The sequence below is a fragment of the Archocentrus centrarchus genome, chromosome 19, assembly GCF_007364275.1.
Source record: "Archocentrus centrarchus isolate MPI-CPG fArcCen1 chromosome 19, fArcCen1, whole genome shotgun sequence".
NCBI classification, from domain to species: Eukaryota; Metazoa; Chordata; class Actinopteri; order Cichliformes; family Cichlidae; genus Archocentrus; species Archocentrus centrarchus.
Genome location: NC_044364.1, coordinates 8,652,588 through 8,680,518, shown reverse-complemented (window position 1 = coordinate 8,680,518; position 27,931 = coordinate 8,652,588). Strand labels below are relative to the sequence as shown.

The 27,931-nt window shown below is 41.6% G+C and overlaps 5 protein-coding genes across 9 annotated transcripts; 3 read left to right on the top strand and 2 right to left on the bottom strand.

The window, feature by feature from the left end:
• The first annotated feature begins 1,203 nt into the window (after positions 1 to 1,203).
• atp6v0cb (ATPase H+ transporting V0 subunit cb) lies at positions 1,204 to 9,631 on the top strand. The gene is made up of 3 exons (XM_030754643.1): positions 1,204 to 1,506; positions 6,009 to 6,192; positions 8,105 to 9,631. The coding sequence occupies exons 1-3, from the start codon at positions 1,434 to 1,436 to the stop codon at positions 8,307 to 8,309; spliced, it is 462 nt and encodes a 153-aa protein (XP_030610503.1). The 5' UTR covers positions 1,204 to 1,433; the 3' UTR covers positions 8,310 to 9,631.
• Positions 9,632 to 9,692: 61 nt separating this feature from the next.
• On the bottom strand, positions 9,693 to 12,584 carry nubp2 (nucleotide binding protein 2 (MinD homolog, E. coli)). The gene is made up of 7 exons (XM_030755178.1): positions 12,500 to 12,584; positions 12,011 to 12,126; positions 11,566 to 11,764; positions 11,233 to 11,387; positions 10,790 to 10,900; positions 10,564 to 10,633; positions 9,693 to 10,132 (listed from the first exon to the last, which is right to left on the bottom strand). The coding sequence occupies exons 1-7, from the start codon at positions 12,513 to 12,515 to the stop codon at positions 9,993 to 9,995; spliced, it is 807 nt and encodes a 268-aa protein (XP_030611038.1). The 5' UTR covers positions 12,516 to 12,584; the 3' UTR covers positions 9,693 to 9,992.
• A 536-nt stretch (positions 12,585 to 13,120) lies between these two features.
• Positions 13,121 to 17,875, top strand: spsb3b (splA/ryanodine receptor domain and SOCS box containing 3b). 5 transcript variants are annotated; one of them, XM_030754709.1, is made up of 7 exons: positions 13,121 to 13,201; positions 14,821 to 14,978; positions 15,547 to 15,727; positions 16,145 to 16,332; positions 16,519 to 16,621; positions 16,697 to 16,822; positions 16,904 to 17,874. In XM_030754709.1, the coding sequence occupies exons 2-7, from the start codon at positions 14,850 to 14,852 to the stop codon at positions 17,404 to 17,406; spliced, it is 1,230 nt and encodes a 409-aa protein (XP_030610569.1). In that variant the 5' UTR covers positions 13,121 to 13,201; positions 14,821 to 14,849; the 3' UTR covers positions 17,407 to 17,874. The 5 variants fall into 5 exon arrangements, with proteins under 5 accessions (XP_030610569.1, XP_030610566.1, XP_030610568.1 ...); XM_030754706.1 differs by having other exon boundaries at positions 13,124 to 13,201; positions 14,810 to 14,978; positions 16,904 to 17,875; XM_030754708.1 differs by having other exon boundaries at positions 13,127 to 13,201; positions 14,843 to 14,978; positions 16,904 to 17,875.
• A 23-nt stretch (positions 17,876 to 17,898) lies between these two features.
• On the bottom strand, positions 17,899 to 20,743 carry eme2 (essential meiotic structure-specific endonuclease subunit 2). Its single transcript, XM_030754704.1, has 8 exons — positions 20,051 to 20,743; positions 19,738 to 19,859; positions 19,505 to 19,600; positions 19,263 to 19,384; positions 19,059 to 19,137; positions 18,812 to 18,927; positions 18,472 to 18,661; positions 17,899 to 18,386 (listed from the first exon to the last, which is right to left on the bottom strand). Exons 1-8 carry the CDS (start codon positions 20,475 to 20,477, stop codon positions 18,231 to 18,233), a joined length of 1,308 nt encoding a protein of 435 aa, XP_030610564.1. The 5' UTR covers positions 20,478 to 20,743; the 3' UTR covers positions 17,899 to 18,230.
• Positions 20,744 to 22,109: 1,366 nt separating this feature from the next.
• On the top strand, positions 22,110 to 27,326 carry mfsd1l (major facilitator superfamily domain containing 1-like). The gene is made up of 13 exons (XM_030754703.1): positions 22,110 to 22,258; positions 22,674 to 22,774; positions 23,715 to 23,824; positions 23,908 to 23,963; positions 24,059 to 24,202; positions 24,298 to 24,456; positions 24,536 to 24,651; positions 24,758 to 24,858; positions 25,071 to 25,182; positions 25,298 to 25,435; positions 25,594 to 25,733; positions 25,826 to 25,937; positions 26,031 to 27,326. The coding sequence occupies exons 1-13, from the start codon at positions 22,237 to 22,239 to the stop codon at positions 26,166 to 26,168; spliced, it is 1,449 nt and encodes a 482-aa protein (XP_030610563.1). The 5' UTR covers positions 22,110 to 22,236; the 3' UTR covers positions 26,169 to 27,326.
• The last annotated feature ends 605 nt before the right edge of the window (positions 27,327 to 27,931 follow it).

Below are 27,931 nucleotides of genomic sequence, written 5' to 3'. Positions count from 1 at the left end.
TACACAGAGAAGAACTGCATAAGTCTATCTTGATAATATGTTATCTATGGGATGAGCAGAATCACTGAAAGATGTAGGATGTCTACATCTAAAATCATAGTATGCACCAACAATTAGTAAATGTTGGAGAGCATCTATTACATCATGCCCTTGTGAGAACTTCTCATGGTTCCCTCTTTCCCTTCCTTAAAAGTCATTTTAGAGACCAGCCATCAAATTATAGAGTATGCTCTCCTTACAAAACATCCATTACCATTTACCCAAAACAAACAGGAAACAATGGTGCAGCTATCATATTACATGGAGAGTATGAACACCATAATCACCACACACACACACACACACCAGCCTCATCGCTTCCGCTCTTGTTTAATAAACCAGCCTTGGCAGCCGGGGTAAGATGCTGGTCGAGTAAAATGATTGAAAGGAAGGAGGCCTGTGGTGCTTGTGGAGAAATTGCATCACGAGTCATGGGGCTTTAACAGTTACACTGGGGGAGGGGTCCTGCATGTAGTGCTGACTTGACTAGGCAATGCAGAGGGAGCAGGGTAGAGGGATGGTTGAGAGAAGAGGCAGAGGAGGAGGAATGGGGACTGCACAAGCTCTCTCTGAGTCACACATGCAGACCTTCTTCATCTCACCACAGGGTCCCAGCTCTCATGACCCCCTCCCCCAGCACCCCCAAATACTCAGTCACTATCTCAATTTCTCTCACTGTTATGTGGCACATTGCTGCATATCACAGCTGACTGTAAACCACCTTCTGCTGCTGAATGGTCTGAGCCCTAGTGCAAGGTGTAGCAACTAGAAAAATATATGTGAAAGGGGATAAACACCCACTCCACACACCCTTGCTTACACTCATCATTTCGTCCTCATTCTTCAGGGGGAATTAAACGTAGATATCTAAAGGGAAAGCCTGCAGCGGAACACACCAAAATGATGCATAATAGGGGTGACCTTCAGAAAAAGGAAAAAAAAAAAAAGAAGAGCAAAAACTTAACGCACTCTCTTTGACAGACTACGTCATTCATCTATCACTTTAAATCAATACATTTTCTTTCGTAAACACTTTGTGTCGAGCAGTGAATCATTAATCAACTTTTTTTCTTTTTTACTGCACACACACCCTCCCCTCCCCTCCCCCAACACATACACCCAGTCAGTGATAGGCTTTGTCCGTACGGCCGGTCAGGTGATATTTTCCGCTTCGCCATTTTGTAAGTGCTGCGCCGGGTATTTATCGCAGGAGTCGTGACTGTTCCGTTTACACTGTTAGGTTAGCTCCCCGCAAGGTTGCTTCCTGCTATAGTAGGTTCAGCATTTCAAGCCCGTGGCCTTCGACAGGTTTCGTGAAGTGCGCCTTTTGACTCACCAAATAATATTAATTTTGTATATTTAGTTTATTTTTTAACGGTCTTGCGTGAGAAAGAATGGCTGCCGAAGGCCCCGAGTACTCTCCGTTCTTCGCAGTGATGGGCGCCTCTGCTGCTATGGTGTTCAGCGGTAATTATCAAAGGATTGCTTCTCACATATATAAGTATACGCTGTTATTTCACCAGTGGTGCTCTGCTGTTTGCTTTTGCTGCTTAATCTTTGTGTGCATGTCTTCCTGTGCGGTGATCTGAACAAAGTGCTTCTTTCAAGGCTGGATGTGTGAGCCACCCGCTAGCCTGGCTGTCGTCGCAAAGCCAATCTTGAACTGTCGGTTATTTAGGGTTTAGCAAGGGCAGCCAGTAACTTTGGTTTATTCTTAACATGCCAATGTTTAGTTAAGCAGTGAATCATTAAGTTTAGTCTTAGTTAATACAACTATCACAACTAGCTTTTCCGCTTCAACGTCAGACAGCGAAGACCACTCAAAGCTAGTTAGCTAGCTGATGACGACTACAAAAGTTAGCTTTGGCATTAGCCTGTGTCTTACTAAAGCGAAAGCTCGAGATAGGAAGTGATGCTAACATATGATCGTGGGAATACCTGTTTAAGTAAAGCATCATTGTCAACATAAATTGTGCTACCATTCATCCCCCCACACAGCCTTTTTGCTTCTTTTAGGTGGAGGCATGTTGGGTTGATTGCCATCTTTCCTGGAAAACGCAACACTGCTGCATAAAGGGTGTTAAATAATAGGTTATACTAGGAGTTGTATAGGAAAGCATGCAATTCTTGAAAGTTAAACTCATAACTGTTTTTGTTTTTTTTGTTTTTTTTTGTTAATTTTTTGTCGTGCTACGTAAACAGTTTGAGCCCACGGTGTGTTGTTTAAAATTATATAGTTGAAAACATGCTAACAATTGTGAGCACTAGAAATCAGGATCAGCTGGTTAACTTCCTTATTGCTCTAAGGAGTGACACAAGATCACATGATCATCACATGATGAGACTTCTGACTTGGAAATACCTTCTGGGTACTGATCTTCTTACATGTTAACTTAAAATTTTGAAGTTGACAAGTCGACAGGGAATTGAATTAAATAAAAGCACAAAGCTTTGAATCAGCTTTAACACTAATTGTTTCAGGGGTTTAAGGTGGGAAATGATATAAAAAGTGAACTTTGATACCTGCCCCCCCCCCCCCCCCCCCCCCCCCCCCCCGGTCATATTTGTTTTATAGACTCTTTACTAGTTTAGTATTTCTCTCCCTTTAATCCAGTGTAGGCACCAAATTACAGTAAAATTATTCCACACCACAAAAAATGTTCACATTGACCAAGTTAACTGGAGCAGTGCAGATGTAAAACCACCAAGCAACTAATTGATAAAGTTACTATATATTATAAAAATAATAATGCATCAAAAATAAAACACAGCAAAGCATCACAAGATGGTTGAAGATCCATGCAGGATGAGCACTTTCAGACTTGATAATCCCCATAAATCAATTTCATCTTGATTTCAAGTGCTATGGAAGTTTCTATGAAATCTGGTAGCCTAACTGGTACTAGTTTGTGGTGGTGAGGTAGTGACAACTGGGAAATTGCCCAGCAGAGTAGCTTACATAAAGATGAGATGAGCGGTGTGATGAACATGGACACTTGGTGTAAGACTGTTCAAAGCTGAAGCCTGGTTCACCATGTTATTGACATGAAATTGTAGCCTGTGCTTCTGTGAGAACAATCACTGCAGTTTGCAGGCGATGTTGCATTTTTTTTTTTTTTTAGTAGTCTGGTGATGTTGTGAGAACTACTTTTTGGGATTGACTCAAAAAGGTGACACTCACAGGGTGTTGATGGCTTTGCTTCTATTCTGTTTCTTCTACCTAAATCATTACAGTACATGTTTCTTCCTGCCAAACCAGTAAAAATAAAATGTTGATTTATACCCTGATTGATAAACCTACTCATTGTGGTGATGGACATGGATGGGCATATTCACTTCTTGAAACTGCTTCTTTTTCTCTGCAGTGACTGACCTGAATCCATTTCCTTTGCATTATGGACCCCCATGTTCCCAGTACAAAAGCTTGAAATTTTTTGTTTTTGTTTTTTTTAAATGGTTAGCTACTCTTAAATAGTGATTTGTGGTTGTTTGACTTTAACATTTGGTGTCTTTCTCTCAGTCTTCAGTGGAGAGAGAATTGTCATGGCACATATATGGGCTTTAGACATCCCTTCAAGCTTTCTGATGCAGCGAGAGTCGGTTTTCACAACCAGCCTTGTTTCTTTACACATTGCAGCTAGAAATGCTGTTTTCTAAGACTGGATAACGGTTTTCAACAGTGAAGAAACAGTGTTTTTTCCTCATCTTGAATTTTTTTTCTTTAAAGCCAGTGCTTCCCCATTTATCTGCATCCACAGTAGACCGATTGACTGTCTGCTGCGTGGGCATTTTGCATGCAGGATCATCCCTGGCTGCAGGCACCTCCTGCTCTGACATCACAAGACGTCACGAGGGCGTCCCATACATCAAATATTCTGCAGGGAAGGGGCGGGCGGGGGGGGGGGGGGGAGCTCTGTACCTAAGCTTAGGGGATTAGGATTAAAACCCAGAGGTTTTGCCTCCACACTAGTGCAGAAACCATTCTGCCACACATCAAACTTTTAATCATCGGGACAGAATAAGAGTGTTTATCAGCCCTCACCTGTCACACTTGAGTGAAGCTAAGCATACCAAGAAAGAATATTCAAGGGATTACATTACTGACATTAACGTATTAAACTCAATGCTAATGGATGACTGAATGCTTTTAAAAAAAAAAAAAAAAAAGATGAAGGCTGAAGTGTCTCAGCATGTTGCTCTGCAGTCATTTTGTATAGGTAAACCACAAGGTTCACTTTGGGGGAAAACATTTTAAATATACCTAATATCTAAGTTTTTACAGTGAAGCGCTGCATTGGGCATCATGACTGATTCAAGAAATTTAAAAAAACAGCTGAAAGTTTAGTGTATCTCAAAGTCTAAATGAAAAGTAAGACCATATATCTTTCCCTTTTTGTCAGTGTCCAGTCATACTTGAACCAATCTCAAATGGGCAGGAGTGATTTAACTTCCAGTGGTAGCATCGGTCTGATGATAAATCAATATAAGTAGTGGGGAGCGTGGCTGGCTGCCATGTGCACATTTGATGATTGGCCTGAATCTTCCTGTCTGTCTCTCTGGATCTGTTTACCAGAAAATCCACAGCTAGGTTTATTCTAGCTAACCAGAATTATCTCCAGGGTCCAGGACACCCTGGGCTGTGTTCACAAGGCTTCCTCCAAAGATGATCTCACAAGAGATCTGATTTAATCAGCAGCGTGGTGCCTATGAAGAGCCAAGAAAATGACATTGTCAGGGTGTTTGCTTTCATACCACTATTATGACAAGGTCAGCCTAATGTTATAGCACCATAAATGAGAGGCTGCAGATTTGTGGGGTTTTTTTTTTTTTTTAATTCTCTTCCCAAATGTTTAAATACATGGGACTTACCAGTTATTATGTAGCCATTTTGACATCCATTCATAAGACATGATAACAACTAGAGTTGAGCAGAGGGGCTATATTTAGTAACATTGATAAATTGTGAAAATGGGGAAAAAGTCTCGAATAAATGTGAATGTGTGTAGTGGAAACATTGCCAAAACAATAGATCATACAGTGTAGTGTGTAACTATATACAATATACACACACACTACATTGTATGGTCAGTGCCATCTCAGAGCTCTTTATATGCTTTTGCTGTGTGAAGAAGTCAATGAACAGGTTTGCATTAATGCACCAATTTGTACACATCTTAGACAGAAGAAACCTTGTCAAACCAGCCTGTCTCCAATTCTTGATTCCACACTCAGACTTTGATGTTGTAAAAGTCACTTTTGCGTCCTTTGTCGAGCAGAATCACGACTTGTCAATGGATGGTAATTTTGGATCTGGGCAATTATTGAATTTTCTCATTTACTCTTCTCCTGCTGCCAGACTTGATTGTGTGTGAGACACTGTTCTAAGGGTCATAGTTCGGCAGAGGCAAACTAGCTGATGAAGCTTTTTGTTCTCCACTGCTCCCATTAATTTACAAGACTTAGAGGATAGAGATGGTACACAGCAGATGTTGCAGGGCTGTGAAATGCTTGTCCCACTGGTACTGTCTCTGGTATAATTTTTATTTATTTTTTTAACTGCAGGTTTTTGTGTGCTGAAGCCCACAACTAGTTCTTCAGAGCGTGATATACAACTCAGCAGCTGTCTCACTGAGCTATTTCTGAAATTACAATGGCTGAATGAGACAAACTGTGTGCAACCAAATATGTATTTTTACAATTTGTACTTGTAGGATGGGGAAAAAAATTAATTTCCATTTGAAAGTAAGGAGAATTTCCCAAGTGGAACCATGTTGGATTTTTAAAGGGAACAGAAACTGTAACAGCTTTGTCATGGCTCAATCCCTTATTTCACTTCTGCTTAATTATTCAGCTGTGCCTCCCGGTTTCTGTCATCTGTTTGCCAACCCATTGTAACCTGTGCATTGTAGTTTGTGTACTGTAGTTTTCTGTCATTTATTTAACTAGTGGTCTTCTGTCATTCCTTGCAGCCTTGGGAGCAGCCTATGGCACAGCCAAGAGTGGTACAGGTATTGCTGCCATGTCTGTGATGAGGCCGGAGCTCATCATGAAGTCAATTATCCCGGTGGTCATGGCGGGTATCATAGCCATTTATGGCTTGGTAGTAGCAGTGCTGATTGCCAACAACACCAGAGAGAACCAGTCCCTTTACAAGTGAGTTTAACTGACCTTTTTGTTTTGTTTTTCCTTACAGATGCTGCATTTGCCTTTTTTGTAAAGGCTGACCTGCCTGTTCTGCTTATGGGCCAATTCAGTTTTTTTTTTTTTTTTTCTGAAATATAAATGAAAACATACACAGTCCTTACAGGATCACTCTCAAAAGTCAAGTGCACTGCATCCCTTCTTCTCTAAGGCCCCAGTCACACGGGTGTAGAGACAGTCAATGACCTCATGGCAACCTCCGGTCACTAGGAAAAGAATGTTTTCCCCAACGAACTGATGAGTGGTTGCTGGCAGACACTAGGTGAAATCAGTTGCAAAGAGGGTTTGCACCAAAAATCACCTCATGACTGCTTTGGTGACTAGCAGGTGGCTAAATTTGTCCATAATTTGTATGGATTATGCAGACTTGTCTGCAAACATTTACCAACTACTCTGAGCAGTTGTGAAACTTGAAAAAGTAACTGATTATGGTTTGTGTCACCAAATCAGTCAAGGTTTTCGGTCCAGGACCGTAGACCTCTTTGCTACTAATTTCACCTAGTGACTGCCAACAACCATTCATCAACCACTCACTGGCCTAGCGACCTGTGGTTGCTGATAGGTCTCTAGGCCAGTGAGCGGGTCCCAAGTCGACTTGCATGTTAATCAGTCTGTAACTACACATCACACTCTAGTTGGTGCTGACGTCACTCCTGTGCAATGCTACACAGGCAGAATACAGGCTATAGTCTGTTAGTGTTGTAATGCAGCCTGGTACATCCTTTACTTCAGGACAGGTTGTGGTGAGTCAGATATGTTTGTGGTTTATCAGCCAGTCAAACAATTGGTGCATCACTAACAGTTTCACACATTTTAAAAAAAACATTTTGTTTTTTAGCACTAAGTAGGAGTCTCTGCTATTATGGCCATTTTTTCCCCCTGGTTAGCCCATAAGAGCCCTCACACGTTTATACATTTTTCCTCAAAAGACAAAGAATTTCAAAAATCTTTTTAACTACAAACTTGTTTAAGGAAACTTTCTTGACATGCAAAATTGACAGCAGTGCAACTGTGGGTTCTTATTAGAAAAGTCAAAATGGGTATTCAAAAGCAATAGGTGTGTGTGTGTGTGTATATTGTATATTAGAAAGTACCATGCTGAATTTTAATTTAACTTTTATAGGTTGGCAATATCCAGTATAGTTTAATATCCAGAGAGTGGTGTCTTCATTAAATTAAAATAAAAATATTTATTAAATGTATTCGTCTGTTCTAAAGATCTATGATTCATCTACCTGCGTCAGAGAGCCTTACCAGCAAAGTTAATCATTTATTCTTAATTTTCTTATTTTAAAATGTGTAAAAGTGGTGGTTTTGGGCATTTCACTGAGTAACATTCTCGTCACTTTGGTTAATGCACCATGGAAATGTGAAATAATGTTGAGATGAGCACCACATGCTGTCAAACAGCTATTAAGTTAAAAAAGGATTTCAAAATGGCTTTTACTCTAAAACTTCTTCCTGCTCTAAATGTGTCTGGACTGTCTAATCCCTTGTTGTAAGTTGTGTATGTTAATTGAAAAATGTGAATGAGTCAAACTGTTGAACTGACATAAACAGAGTGACCATACTCATGACTCAGTAACTGGGGGAATAGGATTAAAATGTTGGTAATGGAAAATGAGCAGAAGTTAGTGATTAGCTAAAAAGTTGGAGACTGGTTGCAGGTGTTGGAGAACTCAAACATCCAACTGCTTGTCAGGGGTTTAGACTTGTATCAAAGACCACCCTTTATGTTCTTGCATTACAGGCTGTGATCAGTTACATGAATCTTAAAGATGCTCTGACTCATTTTGACATCAAAGGTTAAAGCAGCATCTTTGTGCTGATCAGTGTGTCTCTCTCTCTCTCTTTGCGTGTGCAGGAGTTTCCTCCAGCTTGGTGCTGGGCTGAGCGTGGGCCTGAGCGGGCTGGCAGCAGGCTTTGCGATTGGCATTGTTGGCGACGCGGGTGTGAGGGGCACAGCTCAACAGCCGAGGCTTTTCGTGGGCATGATCCTCATCTTGATTTTTGCTGAGGTCTTGGGTCTCTATGGGCTCATTGTTGCTCTCATCCTCTCCACGCATTAAAACACCAAACATCTCAACTATAAGATCAGTCCTTAATGTTGCTGCTGGAGGAGGAAAAAGTGTAAAAATTAAAGGGGGGCGGTGTGGGGTATTTCTAGCACGCAAGATGAAAGTGATGGCAGCAGGGAGGGTAAAAAAAAAAAAAAAAAAAAATCAATTAAAATGGCTTCATAAATATGGTCTTATCAACAATGTGTACAGTCGTCCCAATTTGATAGTCAACTTGTAAATGCGCACTGTAGTGATTTGTCTGTCTCGTGTGGGTGTGTGTGCGTGTGTTTAAAAACAACTGTATGATGAAGATTCCTTTCCTCCCTCCACTTATTTCAGGCTTTGAGGCCAGCCTGGGCAGCTTGGCCTCTGGTCTTAGAGAGCTGACCAAAGGGCCACACAGCTTCTTTTTTTTTTTTTTCTTTTCTTTTCTTTTCCCTCACTCCTCCCGTATCAGCCTGGGAGTTGACACAATTCCTGCATTAATCTTGAGGATCTATTTGTAAAGAGAAATGTGTATGGACTAAAGAATTTTTTTCTTTTTTTTTCCCACTGATTTTATTTATAAGAAATTGTTCTTTGAATTGTTTATTGCAACAAAAGTATCAATTCCCCAGGATATATACATATAAATATATATATATAGACCTATAAATATCTAGATTTAATGCACTGTGGGTTAATTGTGATAAGTGGTTGGAATTCCTCTGGATGTAATTCTTGGTTTAATTAAGATTGCCTTTAGTATGTTGCTGGTGGAGTGGGAGTTTTGTGTAGCTGTATTCTAATCATTATGCGAACATTCTCAAACTTCAGTGTTTTTTCCTGTAGTACTGCTGTTTGCATTAAAGGTGTGTGTGTGCCCTGTGTTGGGTCTCACAAGTGTAATTTCCACACTTCATCTCCTCCATCTTATTCACCCCCCCCCTGCATCCGTGGCTGTACTTCATCTCTTTCACATTCCAGCCATAAAAATCCTGCATGGGTTTCAGTGCTCTGTTGCTGTTGGAATTTTGAACCTGAACAGCAGACTATATTCAGAAGTTGTGATCCAGATCAATAATTATGTGCATGTATTTGCGCACAAATAAGATTTTAAATGAGAGTAGGGATCATGTTTGCAGGATGCAAGAATCCAGTGAGATTAGTATGCAAGTTTGACCTAGTTTCCTGTAAGGACCAATTTGAGCTGAAGTCTGTTTTCTGAAAATTGAACTGCTGCTGACACATTTTACTGAAGCACCAATCAACAAACCTGTACTACCATTGGTAATGAATTTATCCTGTGTCGACATGAATGTTTTCACAACTGAATTAAAGATTCCAACTTAGAGTTGACTTGTTTCCAACCACACAAACTGCAGTGTTTTCAGTACTTGGTATTTTACTGACATTTGAAGTTTTTACAGGCAGCATGGCTTACCATTTTATGACAATTGCATACAAAAAAAAGATTCAGCACTCAGATGACAATCTTCAAAGCACAACATGTGCAGCTTCAGCAGACAGCTGTGCACAAAGTCTGTGCCAGTCTGATAATGACTGACAGCATGATCAGTAAATATTTACACAAGGCTTTAACTATGACGGACAAGAAGTCAACAGACCTTCCATGACTACAAAATAATTCTGCATGACACTTTTGTGTTATACACCGAAAAAATGGAGACAACTTTGAGCAAAACTTATGTCTCAAACACTTTGCAGGCTGTTGAGCAAAGTTTGAGAAATGCTGCTAATGGCACTGAAGGTGGCACTGTCAGGAAATGACTGTGCAAAGTCTCTGCCCTCTTCTATACTGGCGCTGAGAAGAGGATCCAAGGGCACAGAACCTGAAATGAGTGGACAGAGAAGATGACTGATCCTACATGACCCAAATGAGGTTCACATTTTTACACTTAGTACACATCACAGCTTCCTCCTACCTGAAAGCCCTCTGTCTATAGTGAAAATCAAATCAGTCATTGATGAAATGTGGCTGCATAGTCTCACTGCCACAGAGTACACTGTATCATTACTCAAAACATTGATTTCCACACAAAGCAGATACCCACTCAGGAGAAATTGTTAGAGCTATTCATTTGAGTCACGCTTATTTACCAGTATACATCATTCCTTTCAACAAAGCATCCGGATCGACTGAGCAACACGGCAGTGATGGAAAAGTCTCCAGAATCATGAATGGTGTGAGGAGTGAGGCTCTTTTATAGTGCACTGAGACACCTTGTGGCTGCACGCTAGCATTACAAGCTGTGACTCTCACCTAGAAACACAGACCCGGTCAGTTTGGCCAGCTCTTCACCACCACCCTTTGAGAATATGTTACTGCACTCCTAAAAAAATAAATAAATAGGAGCAATGACTAAAACAGATTAAATCTGGTTAAACTAAATCATATATAGTTTGGCAAGTAAATGATTACATACTAAAATGAGTGTCTGGAAATTTGTACATTTTTAGTAGAACATACAACATAAAGAGTCACTCACAGAGCAGTGTGGACAAACGAAGCCACTCATGTTTTCTACGATGCCCAGAATCCGAACACCTGTCTTCTTGCAGAAGGTGATTTCTCTTCTAACATCCCCTGTGGATACCGCCTATAATCAATACATAACCAGCTGACTCAGAATGTCATTCATCAGAAAGGTTTTTTTTTTTATTTATTAGTGTACATTAAACTACTGTGGTCCATCATATCAGTTTTGTCTGTATTAATGACCCTGATAATAGGAATATATATGTCTGTGTATTTTGGTCTTTGCATAAAATACCACACACCAGAGGCACAGTGATGCCCAGTGTCCTCTTTTGCCTTACTATGTCACACATATGGCTGAATGTAATGCCTCCCCTTATTCCCCTGCTTTTTGTTGACCTAGTAGAAGTAAAGAAGTAGAAGTAAAGTTGGGTCTAAAAGTCTGATATGTACCTGAGGGGTGGTGACCAAAATGGCTCCATCCATTCTGTGTTTTTTAAGGTTTTCTAGCACAGCCAAATGCTCGTCAGACGTCCCGGGCGGCGTGTCCACCAGCAGCACGTCCAGCTCTCCCCAGGCTACATCTGACACAAACTGGCCAATTAAAGCTGTAAGGAAAGGACATGCAGACATGGAGAAGATAACGGGTAGAAGAAACAAACATTTTAGAGGTCATTAGAGGTTCTGCTGTTAAGGTCTCGATGCCCAGATACCACACTGCACATTTACAGGTCTTGTAAAATTCAACCTTTGACAGATTAGAGCCACCAGCAGTCGAGCAGATACCTGTTTTCTTGGGACCCCTCCACACCACAGCTTCATCCGGATCCTCCAACAGGAAACCAATGGACATAAGGGCCAGGCTCTTCTGGGTATCAGTGTAGACTGGCACCCAACCTGAGTCACACTGGTGCACGTCAGGCCGGCCCACGCTAAGCATGTGAGGAATGCTGGGCCCACAAAGGTCAATGTCGAGGATGCCAACCTGATTAGCACAGTGGTTCATAAATAAGTTGCATGCCAGCTGTATGAAACAAAATATAAACACTGATAGATGGTTACATTATTTTGAATGAAAAGAGGTGAGTGAAGATGAAATACTCATCATGGGAACCCCTCTAGCAGCCTAGGCCTATTGCAGTGTAACTAAGGGAGGGTTCAAGGTCACCTGATCCAACCCCAACTATATGCTTGATCTTAAAAGTAGAGAGGGTGTCTGGACTGAGCTCACCTTCTTCCCAGCATGCCTGAGAGCCAGGGCCAGCTCTGTGGTGATGGTGCTCTTTCCCACTCCTCCCTTCCCTGACAGCACCAACACAACGTGCCGGACCTGGGACAAATTTCCATCTAATTTAAAAAACAGAAAAGACAAATACATGAAGTCTTTAACTTGTGACATTGCTGGGTTGAGAACCGCCCAACTAGGGAGAAATGTCGCAGATAGTGACTATCCAATTATATCTGTTTATAATAAACATTCACTTCTCTAAGGTGATGAGCGACGCGATGTCCTAACCATAGACATATGTCTATGGTCCTAACGTTAGCAAATGACAGACATAATCTAAAACGTCCGGTTAGCTTCTGCTAATTAGTTAGCTAAAATTAACAGCCAGCTATCGTCTTCCGGGATGACGATACACTAATATAAAACCGAAAAACGGCAAGTACCTACGAATAAATTCTATTCAAATTTTGTTCACTGGTAACTTCGACTCACCATTAGTTTCCTCCATATTTTGGATTTCGGTCTCAAACTTGCACACAGCAAGGAGATAACGACTTCCAAGACCGTCACGCACCACCCATCCAATCACACAATAGAGCTTACATTTAAGTCCCGCCTTTCCTTAAACACAACCAATAGGCTACTGAAGTGCAGTGCGGTGCATTCAAGAGCACAGCAAACGAGACTAAACCACGAGTAAAGAAAATCTTTCGCTGTGACTGTGCGATTATGACGATAACAAATTGTAGGAAAAAAATTTGTCTTCTTTCAAAGAAGGTCTTCCTCATAGTCAGCAGATGTCCACCTTTTGACCTGGAGGCAACTGAGTCATCTGTCTAATATAATTTAATTATATTTTCATCCAAGTCGTTTGGACAAAAGCAAAAACAGCTCCTTTTATTTTTCTTGCGCTTGTGACCATATTTTAAAGACTAAGAACGTGAAGATAATTATAATTATATTCAATTATAATTCAATATGGCCTACCGCACCTAGGTAAACAAGTAAACTGGCATAAACTCCTCCTCCACTCAGGTCTTATCCAATAAGCTCTGGAAGAGGGCGTGGCGAAGTAAAGTTTACGTCTATCTTGCTGAGAAGTGAAACAGATGCAAACTACACCCGTCACACAGTCGGTTATAGAGGAACACCAATGAGCCACTGCAAGACAGTAAGCAGGAAGACTACTATAAGGTAAGAGCAGAATTCCTGCTAGGAATGATACTGTCTGGGATATGTATTAGGAAACAGCAATAACAAAGCAGACTTGCTGAGAGATTTGATAATATTTCACTGAACGATTCACAGGAAGCATTATGAAGTAGAGAGCCTCATTTTACTGAGTATATGGATCAGACTCTGGTATGGAAAGCCCGTGCAGAGCCCTGATTTTATAACTATATTTTCAGTAGTTTCTGTGTTAAACGCTCCTTTTATTGCTGTCACAGTTTAGTGGTGACTGCATTGGCAACATATCTGTCCTCAAGGAACTGACTCCTTGCTCTGGAAGATGATGCATGTAGAGTATGTAGGGTAAGGCCTAATTAAAATGAGACTAACTCCAGACTAACTAATCTAAATTACTGGCCCTCATCTCCTGCACCTGCTTGCAAAGCAGTAACCAGCTGCTGTGTTTCCTGCAGGCATTAACCAGGACATATTAACAGCTCTAGCGACAGAAGAGGAAATGAAGGCTCTGTCTATGGTTTGAATTGTTAACTATATGTTATTAACTCTATGTTATTACTGAACAGAATAAGTCTGTTAACAATATTTTATAGTAAAACAACACTTTGCAATCCTTATTTAGCTGGTTGCAAATAAGGACACATTTCAGAGGAGCAAACCAGCATCTGATTGCGCAGTTGTGAACAGTTTGCATAAGATTAGACATTTTAAAAAGCAAACGCACATCAGTTGTGGTCTTGGTTATTAAATCTGTAGCTATTTCGTTTCTAGTGATTAAAAGTAAGAAGAAGGAAAAAAAGCTGGTGTTACCAAAAATATCCAGTGAAAGAATGAACATGATGTTCTTGACAGTGAGATACTATTGTTGAATTATAGATTGAAGACATGCATTTTATTGCTGTTTATCGCTCTGTGTCACTGTGGAATAACCTTAACAAAGCTTCAGGTAACAGAACTAGGGCCAGTTGTTTCTGTTGCATGATAAAATGGATATAGGATTCTTTTTTTTCTTTTTTTTAATCTGTAATTTTTGGTACATATTACAGTCAGTGGGGTCAGGTGACCCATCTGAGTATGTCTGCTCGTGGAGCTAACTAACAGCCATGCTGTCACAAGCAAAGCAGGAGGTCAGCTTTAAAAGGCTGAGCTGTGCATGACAACACATCCTGTTGCCAACTGTGGCATATGGGACAGAGGGAAACAGGCAAGCTAGCACACAGCGATCAGTCAAGGTGATGAGAAGTGTTTCCTTAAAATAAATCTTGCAGCTTGTCTCTGAAAGAAAAGAAAAGAAAGGAAACAAAAACTGCTGAAGTGACAATGGGTAGTTTTGATTGACCTATTTTCAGTGGTCCAATAGGTTTGCAGTTAAACTCATATTCAGAAAAGTCAGTATGCTGCTTATTCCTAGACGACCCTCTCCAGTCTAACACAGCCTGTGTTCCTTAACTGTAATCTGTAGGTTTAGAAAGTGTGCCATCAGACATGTAGGTGCAGGGTTAGAAAATATGTCTTACTTCAGCAAACAAACCAAAGAACAATGCTGACTGGGAGTTGGGCCGTGACCGTACTTGACATAAATAAGAAGTACATGGCCTCCTGTACTCACGCCAGCTGGTCATCAGCTGCTGGGTCGGCTTTCCACAGAACCGCAATGCTGAGAAGAGGCAGAAACGGCCGGGCTCGGCATTTGGCCTGGAGTCAAACATGGCAAGAGACAGATGCCATGGCAGTGATCCATTCATCAGACAGAGAAGAGCTGGGGGATCAGACAGTCACAAAGGTGAGATTTGCTTGTTTGTGTGTAATGCGATACAAATGAAACTGGGCTAAGTGGAGAAGTGGATGGTTTCAATGGAAATTAAGAATGAACACTGTGTAATGATATCCCTGCTATATGAAAGATAATATGTATGTTTACAGTAAGCACTGCTAGTTTTTCCACTTGGACTGCCTCCTGTCTGAATTGGCAGTGTGTGACATGTGGTCAGGTCTCCAAAGGCAATGACAGGACAGGACGCCCAGTACTTTTGGAAGGCTTCTAATTTTACTTGCTTGTATGCATGACTTCCCTCACCAGTGATGTACACAAACATTTTAGGGGTGAGCACATTTTGTTGATCTTTTAAAATAACGCATGCAAGTTCCCATTTGTCACTTTAGATTGCAGAGCACAATGCTGCAAAGCCCCTATTTTTTTCCCCATTCAGCCTCTGCAACCTATGTTGCTCTTTGGTAGCAAATTGTTGCAATCCTGAAGCTCCTCCACTGGAGCCTGCTGCCAACGTTCCTGGACTATGGCCACATCCGTGGACTTACAAGATGCTGTTTGTAATGTTCGCGTTAACCAGATCAATGACTTGGAGTCCACGGTGGATTACCGCTCCAGTTCCCAGATTGTTTCCAAGGTAGTGGCCTTGCCCTGCACGATGCCAGTGAAAGGGGAGCCTTTCTGCCACTGTGACCCAGAGGAAGAGCTCAGCCCGGCTTTCAGCATCATCAGTGACGGCCTCTATGCGGAGGAGGATCAGGGTGAGCAAAAGCTGAGGAATGCTGTAATACAGCATGAAAATAGCATGTAAATAATATAAGTTAAGCATATTGGAGATTCACAATAAGCAGATGTAACATTTACCTATTAGGGTGTTAACATTTGTAAATGATCCTGAACAAACATACAGCGGTGCCATTATTTTTGAATGGTTTTTGATAAGAGACCAAACATTTATATTTTGACCTGATGAAGGGAAATAAAAAAGTCAGAGGTTCAGATTAATCCTGGAGAGGGGATAAAGTTCGTGCCAATCCAAACAACAGTCGTTGTAGTCACTTCCCTCAGATCTACAGCCTTATGGTGGCGTCGATGAAAAGCCAGGAATCACCATAGTCAGTATTCCTCGTTCTCAGCAAAACATCTCACATAACCGTTCATGCATGGTGTGTGTCCAGGTTTTGACTGGGTGTGGGATGATCACTTTAAGTCCTCTGGAGCCTTTCTGAGCTGTGACAACAGGAAGGTGAGCTTTCACTCAGACTACAGTTGCGGCACCGCTGCAATCCGTGGCAACAAGGAGCTCACAGACGGCCAACACTACTGGGAAATCAAGATGACCTCTCCAGTCTATGGGACTGATATGGTGCGTAGCAGTACTTAAAATATTACTTAAGCTATAATAGAAATGACCTGAATCAGAATGTGTTTTACCGCTTTCACTGCTGTTATCAAGCTGGGATAACAATGAGTGTTCACTTTTCTGTTTTTGGTTTTGGTTCTGTGTGTGCGTGTGTGTGTGTGGGGGGGTTGTTTTGTTTTTTTGGTGTAGATGGTGGGAGTTGGAACTTCAGAGGTGAACCTGGAAAAGTTCAAATACAACTTTGGCAGCCTGCTGGGCCATGATGAAGACAGCTGGGGGCTCTCCTACACAGGTGAGAGCTCAAGTAGTTAGACTTTTTGACCTGGATAATCAGCAAACACTATAAAAATGTTCTGTGTCTTTAAAGGTCTGCTCCAGCACAAAGGGGACAAATTGAAATTTTCTTCTCGGTTTGGTCAAGGCTCAATCATTGGAGTGCACCTTGATACGTGGCACGGTACCCTCACCTTCTACAAGAACCGACACTGCATAGGTGCGTGTGTTATCTTGCATTTTAGTTATGCATGTCTACTTGTCCTAAAAATCTTGATGGGTTCTACCCTCCTGCCAACAGGTGTGGCTGCAACAAGGTTGCAGAATAAGAAGTTCTACCCCATGGTGTGCTCCACAGCAGCCAAGAGCAGTATGAAGGTGATCCGTGCCTGCTATACACCCACCTCCCTGCAGTACCTTTGCTGTGCAAGGCTGCGCCAAATATTGCCCTGCTGCCCAAATATGCTTAATGCCCTGGATCTACCTCCAGGCCTGCGCATCCTCCTCCACATAAAGCTGGGCTGGCTCTTCACCCTCAGCAGCAGCCCTGAACCCTCAGAGGAACCTGAGGATTTCGGAAAGGCAAGCCTGCCTTCAAGCCCCAACCCGAGCGCAAGCCCGGTATCCAGTGCCTGTGCCTCCCCCAGCCCTTGCACCAGTCCGATTCCTGATACGGACCCTTACCAGTCACCTCAAACTCATTCCAGCACTTGCTGCTGCCCCCCAACTCCTCCCAGCAGCGACTACGACAGCTGCTGCTCCGAGCCAGAAGATTATCAGTGCAAACGATGCCGTTGGACATGACCCAATAGTTGAGATGTTGGAAAAATTTGGCACACAGCTTTTCTACCATTGCCAGCAACTCCTCCTGTTGTTAAACACGGAGAAAACTCTTTTAGCCGATATTTGAGCGGCTAATTGCTTATTGCTTTCTGTCTAACAATCATCCAGATAACGTAAACGAACAAGAGCAAAGGAGTGTGTAGTGCGTGAAACGAGGCCTGCTACTGTTTAAAGAGATTAGACTGAGAAAGAAGCGGCAAACAAATGAAAACTTCTGAAAAAAGTGTAGACTCCAGGAGGAGCAGAAGTGCTTTTTTGATACTGTGAAACAGATTTTTTTTTTGTAAATGTTTTGTAATCATCATTTTGCTTAAATGTCAAAGGTGGCCGTCTTGTTGTATGCAAGATGATTTGCTATTCAACAGTCTTTTTCTATTTCCAGTTTTTACTACTTTTGTTTATGGACTTTCTTACTCAGGTAATTCTATAAAATAAAGCAAAAAACAAGAAAGCTTCTGCTTCAGCTTATTTTTATCCAACATTCATACATTTGCACATTTATACAGTTTACACACCTCCCATTTATACATAAACTGTAGTAAAAAATAGTCTTCACATTATTCCCTATATTCCAGATTATATTCTGCTAATATTTTCTATTCATTCCATCTGTTGGAGTTCAGATGAGTATACAAAGTGCTTTAGTGGAAAGTAAATATGATATCCAAGGCATATTTTTAACTTGTAAACATCAACATCAACATATTAGCAGCCAAGTGGTGACAAAGTGTTATTAGAAACCAGATTCGACCTCGCTGACATCGCCCATTCATCTTGTTCTCAGATTAGTCCAGGACCAGCTGGGGATTGTGGGCTGTGAAGCAGCGGTAGACTCTGGCTGACATCTCCGGGCCAATGCGTCTCTCTTTGCCTCCGCTTTTCACAGAGAGGCCAGCAAGCAGCCCTTTTCTCTCCTCCTCCGACCCCAAGCTCTTGTAAGCCTAAAATGAAAAATGCATTTTCTGAAAGCTGCTTTTTTTGTGAATTATTCCTCACACAAACTATAAGAACAAACTGTCTCCTCACCTGCAGCAGCAGCTGAGGAGATGGATAGGATGCAGTCACAGCAGAGGCTACAGCAGGGCTAACTCTGTTCAGCTGCTGGATCTGCTTGCCCCAGACCTGAATCAGGCCTGAGCCATCCTTCTCTACCCGAACCCCACTGGCCCATGAGCCGTCCACACAAAAGGGCAGCTCTGCCCCCTCTGTCAGGAGTCTGCAAGAACACGAAGGGGATGTTTCATTAAGGGGGGGCACAGCCAGCTGCTACACTGTCTATATCAAAACACAGAATTGCAGTTTATTGGGGGAAGGCTGCATTTCAAACTGTAGAAAGACAATAGCAGTGACTTTAGTAGGTACATACTTAAAAGGGCGTTTTGACAAAGCTTTGGTGACAGCACAAACATGGTCAGTGATCTCCCCCCAGCCATCCAGGAAGACCACGGACATATTTTTGTAGAGCTGTAGATACACAAGAACCTGGAGATGAAAGGGTTTAGAAGTTGAGTCAAGATGAAGCAGTCAAAAAAAGGGAGAGAGCAAACAGTTTCCCATCAAGAAAAAGACTGACAAGTCCTTGAAAGGAAGGGACAGATTCAGAGTAAACTGACCTCCTCGATGTCCAAATGATCCATCCCCAGTTTGGATTGCAGTGGCTCATCTAGTAAATGCACACCACAGGTATTTAACCTGTTGGTAAACTATAAATGAGGCCATGTTGTTTCCATAAAGGCTAATGCATTAAGAATAATAAAGTGGGCAAGTAAAGAAATCACTGGGTGAAAAAGAAGTTAAGTATTCTGAGTTAAGCAGACCTGTAATCTGGCTCAGAGTCTGTCACTAACAAAGTGACCACCTTCTTGACATCACGGTTGAGACACTCCAAAAGTGGACTCCAGAAAGACCCCACCCCTGTCTCCACCCCGTCACTGTCAATCTGCAGAGCAGCAGAGTGCAGTGATAAGCCATTAGCAACTTCATCAGGTCAGAACCGTAACATCATCACCTTCATAGAATCACATTTTTATTACAGCTCAAAGGACTGCTTAGTGCTTACTCTTTTCACAGAGATCACTATGTCCATGAAATCAGCCAGACTCAGGACCAGAAGCACCTGCTCCTCCTCCACTGAGAGAGTGCCGCCATCTCCCTGCTACAGCCAAAACAGTAATCATTCACTGGAATCATTAAAATGCAACAAATTAATAAATCAAAAAATTACAATATGGTATAAAGAAAATATGCATTTAAGGCAGGCTAGTTTGTATGGAAGAGGTGTGAGCTGCGTACCTGAGGTAAATCTCGGGTCCAGGTGACGCTGCCAACGAGCTGCTGACTCTCGATGCTGAACTTCCAGTCAAAGGAAGCCAGAGTGTCCAGCAAGATGTCTGAGCCATCCTTTTGCAGAAGCGCTGATAAAAGACACAAAACAACTTCACAATTTGTGCGTGCTCATGCATCCTGTCAGCCTATTGCCCTCCATGCAGAGGTCATACCTGAGGCAGAGGACAGTTTTACCTGCTACCTTATAGGCTGTAAACACAAATAGTCCTGCTGCTTAAGTTCTGCTGGATCTTGTTTGACTTTAGAAACTGGGTGGTACCTGGGTGTATGCAGACAGTGAGGGACTTGAGGCAGTTTTCCGGCCGGAGACTCTTAAGGTTCTGGGCCGCTTCTCTCCTCCTCTGCTGCTCCTGTCTCCTCTCCTCCTTCTCCTGGGCTCTGGCGGCTCTCTGTCTCTCTCTCGCCTCCTTCCTCTCCTTGGCTTTCCGCCTGTCTGCTTCTATCTCCTCCTTACTGCGACGTTTCCTCGCAGGACTCGGTGTACCGGATCCGCCTGGTCGCGGAGGGGCCAAAGCGCTGGACTCCCTCTTTGTTGCCGAAGAGCTGTCTGAACTCTGCTCCCGGCTGTCTGTGCTGACTGCTGCTGTTTGACTGCCGTCCTCGGGGTTTAAACCGGGTTTCGTTTCGGCGTCGCTGTCCTCAGATTCAGAGATTTCCCACGTTTTGGCTCTGCGCAAGACAGACATCTCACATACTTTAGTCGCGATCGAAATCCATTAATTAATGATATGTAAACGCGTGAAAGTCTTTGCAAAAGCGTGGAACAGCACCGACGGTGTTTGACGAGGGACAAATCAACCAAAACGCGCTACATACATTCCTGCTTTAAATAAAGAGAAACCTTTACAAATGTAACCATAATTAAAAATGTTAAAATGAACCCAGAGATTAGATTAGATTACATTAGATTACATTAGATTATGCTAGAGACTACAGGAGGCAGAGAGAGACGCAGCAGCTGTCATCAGGTGGCCTAGATAAGCTGACACACCTGTTGTTTTTATTGGATTAAAATCCCAGGACAGTCAGGTAAACTAGTGAGTAAATAGGTAGGATAGTACTATATATTATATTATATGCTTGCATTGATGAGTTGAATTATTATTAGGGTATATCTAAACACAATTAGATCACACTTCCAAACTCTGCTTGTTGAGATTTGCTGAAACTGGTAACAAAAGGCTTTACATGCTCACTGCCCACACATTTTTTAATCTGACACTCAATGGTACTAAAACATTTATGTTTGAGTTGTAAATACAGTACAACTCAAAGATTTATGATTTAATAAGAAAATTCTTTAATGAGCTATTTTCATTATGTTTTCTTCCAGACCCGTCATAGTCTTAAAAAACTGCGTAAAAGCAAAACTGTATTTATATAGCACCTTTCAAGATAAATGACCACAAAACACTTCACAACAACAACAAAACAAGCAAAAAGCATCAAATAAAAAGTCACCCAAAAGCAAGTATAAAAAGAGTTTTTACCTGCTTTTTGAAAATGGTCACCAACAGGCACCATTGCAAAAGCTCTGTCTCCTTTAATTCTCAGCTTTGTGTGATGCACAGCCAGCAGGCCCTCATCTGGACGGCAGTAATAAAAAATGTCCTTAAAATGTGCTGAAGAGGGAGCAGATACAACAGAAGCAATAAGGGCCCGAAAACGCAACCTTGTGGCACACCGTAGGCAAGAAAAGTGGAAGAAGACCTGGACACAGAAGCAGCCGCAGAAAAGGGTTTTTCTGGGATCACAATGGAAACAAGTGTTTACACTTTTTTGTGCAAGCCTGGCTTCTTATGCTGTGTGATGTTATGTTTCTTTTGTAAGGCATGATTAACTACATAAACTAAACTAAATCCAGTATCTCTTCCTATTGAGCGTAATGATGGTCAGCAGTATCAGAGGCAGAGGTCAGGTCCAACATCAGCAAAGCAGAACATTTTCCTGCATCACTATGCATCAAAATGTCATTGGATACTCTAAGAAGAGCTGTTTCTGGAAGCCAGTCTGAAATATATCAAGAATGCTGTATTAATCCAAAACAGCTGTAAAATGCTCAATCTTAATCTCTAAATTCTTAGCAGTAAACGGTTAAAAGTAGTTGCGTTCCTAAAAAAAAAAAAAAAGCACAATTGAAATTTATTTGCAATATTTTTAATTATTATAATAATTATGCTGAAAATGTCCTGCCTGTTGTTGTATTAAAACATTTACTGTCAATAAAGCTACAAACAAGAAAAAAGTGAGGTACTTCCGGTCTCCGCAGATTTCTAAACGTGCTGTGCGTCATTACGTGTTCATATTTATGGCAGCGACTCCATCCATGTGACGGTAAGATCTGCGGTTTTCCAACGAAGAAGAACCGTACTCTGTCCGTGTAAACAACAGCGAAGAATGTGATTTCTGACTCTTCGTTTTGTGGCCAACACGCTTTTCCTCACTATGGCGCAACCGGCGGAGAAAGGTACGTCTGACTATGATTTTGTTTCTTAAAAATATATTCAGTCAGCATATTTTAATAAGCTGAATCAGACCTTTCCTTGTAACCCTGCAGACACTTCCCTAAAAAACCCTGAGTGACCGAGTCAGCATTTTATCACAAAAAGAGCTCGTGACTGCAGAAGTTGCCTAAAACGTACCACTAAACGAATTCAGCTAGTCTTTCAGTTTGCATTGTGCATGTTTAGCACACAATTCTCCACTATAAAATATATTTTTCTTGAATTTATGACCATTATCGTTCAGAATAAGAAGAATTGCATGTAAATTTTCCTTTAAAAAACTATTAGGTCGCACAATAGTACTTTGTTGAAAGCTAAAAATACCTTTTGATATAAGATTTTTTCAAAGTACTCACAAAGTTGTTACTGTCGTTGCAGCATATTATCGCTTTATGGTGCTCTTCTTTAACTGTCTGCTGACATTTGGCTCCTACTTCTGCTTTGACATTCCCAGTGTGTTACAGGATCAATTCCAAGGGGTGAGTAAAAGGTAGCACAGCTTAAAAATACAGTGTTGCCAAGTATTGATAAATTAATCTAAATCATTAAATTCAGGTGTTCCAATCACTTCCAACCTAGGCATGCAAACTGCTGCTACAAACATTTGTGAAAGAGTGGGTCTCTCTCAGGAGCTCAGTGTATTCCAGCATGGTACTGTGATAGGATGTCACTTGTGCAAAAAGTCCAGTTGTAAAATTTCCTCATTACTAAATATTCCACAATCAGCTGTTAGTGGTATTATGACAAAGTGGAAGCAATTGGGAACGACAGCAACTCAGCCACAAAGTGGTAGGCCACGTAAAGTCATAGAGCCGGGTCAGCGGATGCTGAGACAAGTAGTGTGCAGAGGTCAGCAAGTTTCTGCAGAGTCAATCGCTACAGACCTCTAAACCTCATGTGGCCTTCAGATTAGCTCAGGAACAGTGCATAGAGAGCTTCATGGAATGGGTTTCCATGGCCAAGCAATTGCATCCAAGCCTTACATCACCAAGTGCAATGCAAAATGTTGAATGCAGTGGTGTAAAGCAAGCTGCCACTGGACTGTAGAGCAGTGGAGACGTGTTCTCTGGAGTGACACATCACACTTCTCTGTGTGGCAATCCGATGGACAAGTCTGGGTTTAGCGGCTGCCAAATCCTAAACCTTGTAGAAAGCCTTCCCCGAAGAGCTGAAGCTGTTATAGCTGCAAAGGGGGGACCAACATCATAATAAACCCTATGGACTAAGAATGGGATATCACTCAAATTCATATGCGCGTGAAGGCAGACAAGCGAATGCTTTTGGCAATATAGTGTATTATTGATATTGCACAAGTTCGTCACATCAGTTAACACAATAAGGGCATTGTTGTTTGGTGTTGTTTTGATGTTTGTGACTTTTTTCTTTTTTTTTTATCACTGGTTTGTCTTCATCTGACAGAACCTGACATGTCCCAATGCAACAGTGATCAATGGGACAGTGGACTGTGTGGAGGGACTGGGGATGACCCCTCAGCAGTACAATCTTCTCTACGCCATCTACGCTTGGACGTAAGCATGTTCACGCATTGATTTCACTGTGAAAACGCAGATAGGCGGCTTATCAGTGAAGAGCTACTCTCTCTTATCAACAGGAATGCAGTAGTGGTGATCCTGGCTGGATTCCTGATTGACAAATTAGGAAATCGCTGTAAGTCTATATATTTTTGCAGCGTCTGTAATTCTGCATAAATAACAGACAGTAATATGATGGTTAAAATAATTTCTTTTTGCTCCTCTTTGCAGTCGGTGTGTTTCTGTTCTCTTTCCTCTGTGTTTTGGGCTCAGCGCTGTTTGCACTGGGTTCCCACTTCAAGGGAACTACCTATTTGCTGCCGCTAATGCTCACAGGCCGTCTGTTGTTTGGATCAGGCAATGGATCTCTGACCAGTATGTTCCCCTCATATATGAACATGTATTCTTTGCAATGCCGCCTCTGAAGAATGTTCCTTAACCACTCACTCCGTTACTTTCTTGTTTATTAGTTGTTCAGAGCCGCATCACGGCCTTCTGGTTCAAAGGGAAAGAGTTGGCTTTGGCTTTCGGTCTGACCCTGGCCTTCTCACGGCTGGGTTCAGTCCTGAACTTCTTCCTCACACAGAAGTTTGAAGAAAAGTATGGGATGCAGTGGACACTCTGGGGTGGTAGGTGATGAGGGGATAGAGACTTCAAGGTTCATGGTACAGTGACGTGGCACGAGTTCCTCATGTTATTGTTTCTTAGGAACGCTACTGTGTGTGCTGGGCTTCACTTCTGCTATTGTAGTCAGTGCCTTGGACAAGATTGGAATGAGACAGCTAGGTCTTGATGGAGCCATCCAAGAAGAGTCCCGCAAAGTGGTATGCTTTTGATAATAACCCATATATATAACTTAATTTTTAAGTATTGTGTCTATACTAGTGATTTGTGTGGGCATTATAATATTCTTTTCTGTTTTCTGTTTAGAGGATTCAAGATGTGAAGCTCCTGTCACTAAGATACTGGCTGCTGGTTCTTACTATCATGTTCTTCTACAATGGCATCTTCCCCTTCATTGCTGATGCAAGGTAGCGTTCTCAACATAAAGCATGTGCATACAGTTGAAATAGGCTTGTAAAGTACAGGCAGAACTGCTTTCAGAGCACCTAGTAAACTTTAAAACTGTATCTCTCTAAATATATTTTTGACTGTGTAGATAGCACCAAAGTGATATTAGCATCATCTGTACAGCCTGGAGTTTACCATACGTTCACATATGCCTTCTTTTTGCCCTCTTCAGCAAGTTCATCCAGGATAAGTATAGCGACTACAACCAGAAGGAGGCTGCTTATATTGCGGGGGCGGTCTATGACAGCTCACTGGTCCTCTCAGCCAGTGTGGGAATTCTCATTGTAAGTCTCTCTAGTCTGAACCCGAATCCTATTTCTGAGTCCATAAATGTTGCTGTATGAAGGCAAACAATGTACGAATGAGCCGGTTTAACACACTTTGTCGTGTGTGTTTCAGGATTATGTGGGTCTGCGGGGAGTTTTTGCAGTGGCCTGTGCCATCCTCACACTGCCTGTGTTTGGACTCCTGGCCTTCACCTTTGTCCCTCCCCTGGTTTCAACCATATGGCTAGGAGTCACCTACTCCTTTGCTGCTGTGAGTGTGGACTGTTTTATTTTTAAAATAATTTTCGTATATATTACCCAAAAAAAAAAAAAAATCGGAGATGTCAGTGTTAACCTTGGTAAATTATTACTATCAATTAATTTATTTGCCAGTATGTCAAACTTGTTGCTGTCTGTGCTGTATTCCAGGCCAGCATGTGGCCATCTATTCCCCTCGTGGTACCTCAGGCGACTCTGGGAACAGCCATGGGCCTGGCCACCTCCATACAGATGATTGGGATTGGGATCTCCAATCTTGTTGTTGGGCAGATATTGGGCACTAAGTCAAGGTGGGAAGTACCTGAGATTAGAATCTCATTGCAGTGCACTAATGGTCCATCCGGTGTTCTTTATGTGTGTGGTTTCACCGTTTGTGCTGCAGTGAAACTAAGATTCCGCTGTGGCGTTGGCAGAGGATGATGATCTTCATGTTGGCAAACACCATCAGCTGCATTGTCACCTCAGTGCTGCTTAATGTTGTTGATCATAGACAGGTCAGACATCTGTTGAGACTACCTCGTGAATTTTTACTGGATACACATATTCAACATATTCAGCAGACGGTTAATGTTTGTTTGTTTCTACAGGGCGGGACCCTGAACAAGACAACCAAGAGGTCAGGGCAGGCACAGAGAGACCCGGACCGAGAGCCGCTCACCCAGGGAGAGGAAGAGCAAAATGAAGATGACGATGGTGCTGATCGATCTCGCTCTATCAACTCTTGAGCTTTTCATTTCAGCGCTCTCCTCTTATTTGAGGATTCCTCTGTTTTCATTTCTTTTTCTATATATGCATTCCCCTCAGAAAGTATTCAGAGCCATTTATTATTTGCACAATTTACACTGGCTAAAATTAAGGCTCTAAATGAATAAAGTCAACATTTTCTCCATCAGTGTACATCCCATGAGGATAAAGTTAAAGCATGTTTTAGATTCCCTTTTTTTTTCTTTTTTTTCTTTTTTTTTTTTTTTTTTTTTTAGGAGGTTTGGGAGCTCAGGTGTGTTATTAAAAATCAAGATCTGAAGTTGCCCATTTACAAAAGTATTCAGACAATATTCAATACTCTCTATAGACTGTGACTTTGAGTGGTATATCTATTGTATCTGTTCTATGTATTCTTCCTGTCAGGCGTTTGTCACATTAGAGAGAACTACCATCAGGTGTCTTCACAGTAGTTTTATGGGGTTTTTGCTTTGGGTGAGACAGTCCAATGTTGACTCGGCTGTGTGCTTTGGTTCACTGAAAGTCGAACTCACATTCTGGGGTATATTGTCTTATAGACCTTTATCTTTGGTTGCATTCATTTAGTCTTCAGTTTTGACCACCATCATGCTTCACTGCAGGGATTACAGTGAGTGTTTCAGAAGGTTATGAGGTTATTATCTGGTATTGGCCACAGTCTTTTCTTCTCCTTTGAATGCTGTTTGTCAAACTCCATGTGTCTGATGTGCCTTTTACTGAGAGTAGCTTCCATCTAGTTGCATTACCATAAAGGGATTGAGTAAAGTGCTGTTGAGATGGTCATCAGCAGTCTTCGATCTCCCTGACAACCTCCTGTCTGAATGATGTGATCGTAGACAGGTGGATGTCTCTTTAAACAGTGTGTAATTCATTGAGGTGGCCACAGATGCATTTTATTCAGGTTCTAGACACATTTTCAGTTTTATTAAAGTAAAAGGGAAGCATCTAATGACAGCCACACAAACAGTCTGAATACTTTTGTAAATTACAGATTTCAGTTTGTTTGACTTTTAACTACAGGAAGTGGTCAAATTTCACTTTTTTCTAACTTTTAAGTTTTTTGTGATGCAGATGTGAAACACATTTTATCAGTCTTGTAATGACTATGATCCTACTGCCATAAACGACTGTTTGGACATTACTGCCGTTACAAAATGGATTTTAATGTACATTAAAATACATTTAACACAAACTTTTTTTTCATGAGTTTCTTTGTAATGACAGTGAAATGCTTGTAATTCCCATTTCGGCTCGGTGCTAATCTATGCGGCTCGCAACTTTACTTTTTAGGTATGTTTTCTCTAATTTAGAAAGAAAAGCTTTGAAAACCCAGAACATCTTCAACACAGAACCAGATATGACAGAGCTTTCAGCAGCTAGAAAAACAGACATTTCTCTCAGAATTTGGGTTAGGTTAAAAATTAATGAAGAAAAAAGAGGTTGCATTCATTAAGGGAGGCAATGTAATTCCAGATTTTAAAAAAAAATTTTTTCACAACTTGTAAATGACCAGTGGTTTGCCACAAATTGTTTTCCTTGACAAGAAACTGTTTAAAACATGTCAACTTGAACTGTAGATGAAAATCCTTTTTATGAGTGCGTGTTAAGCACCTAACAGCCATTAGGGGGAGCTCCTTACACATGTGAAGTCATGTCCAGTTTAATTATTATTAATGATGGGATTGTAAAGACTCCACTTTTGTCTTTGCATGCTTTTTACCTCAGCTACTCAGATGTTTCTGATATT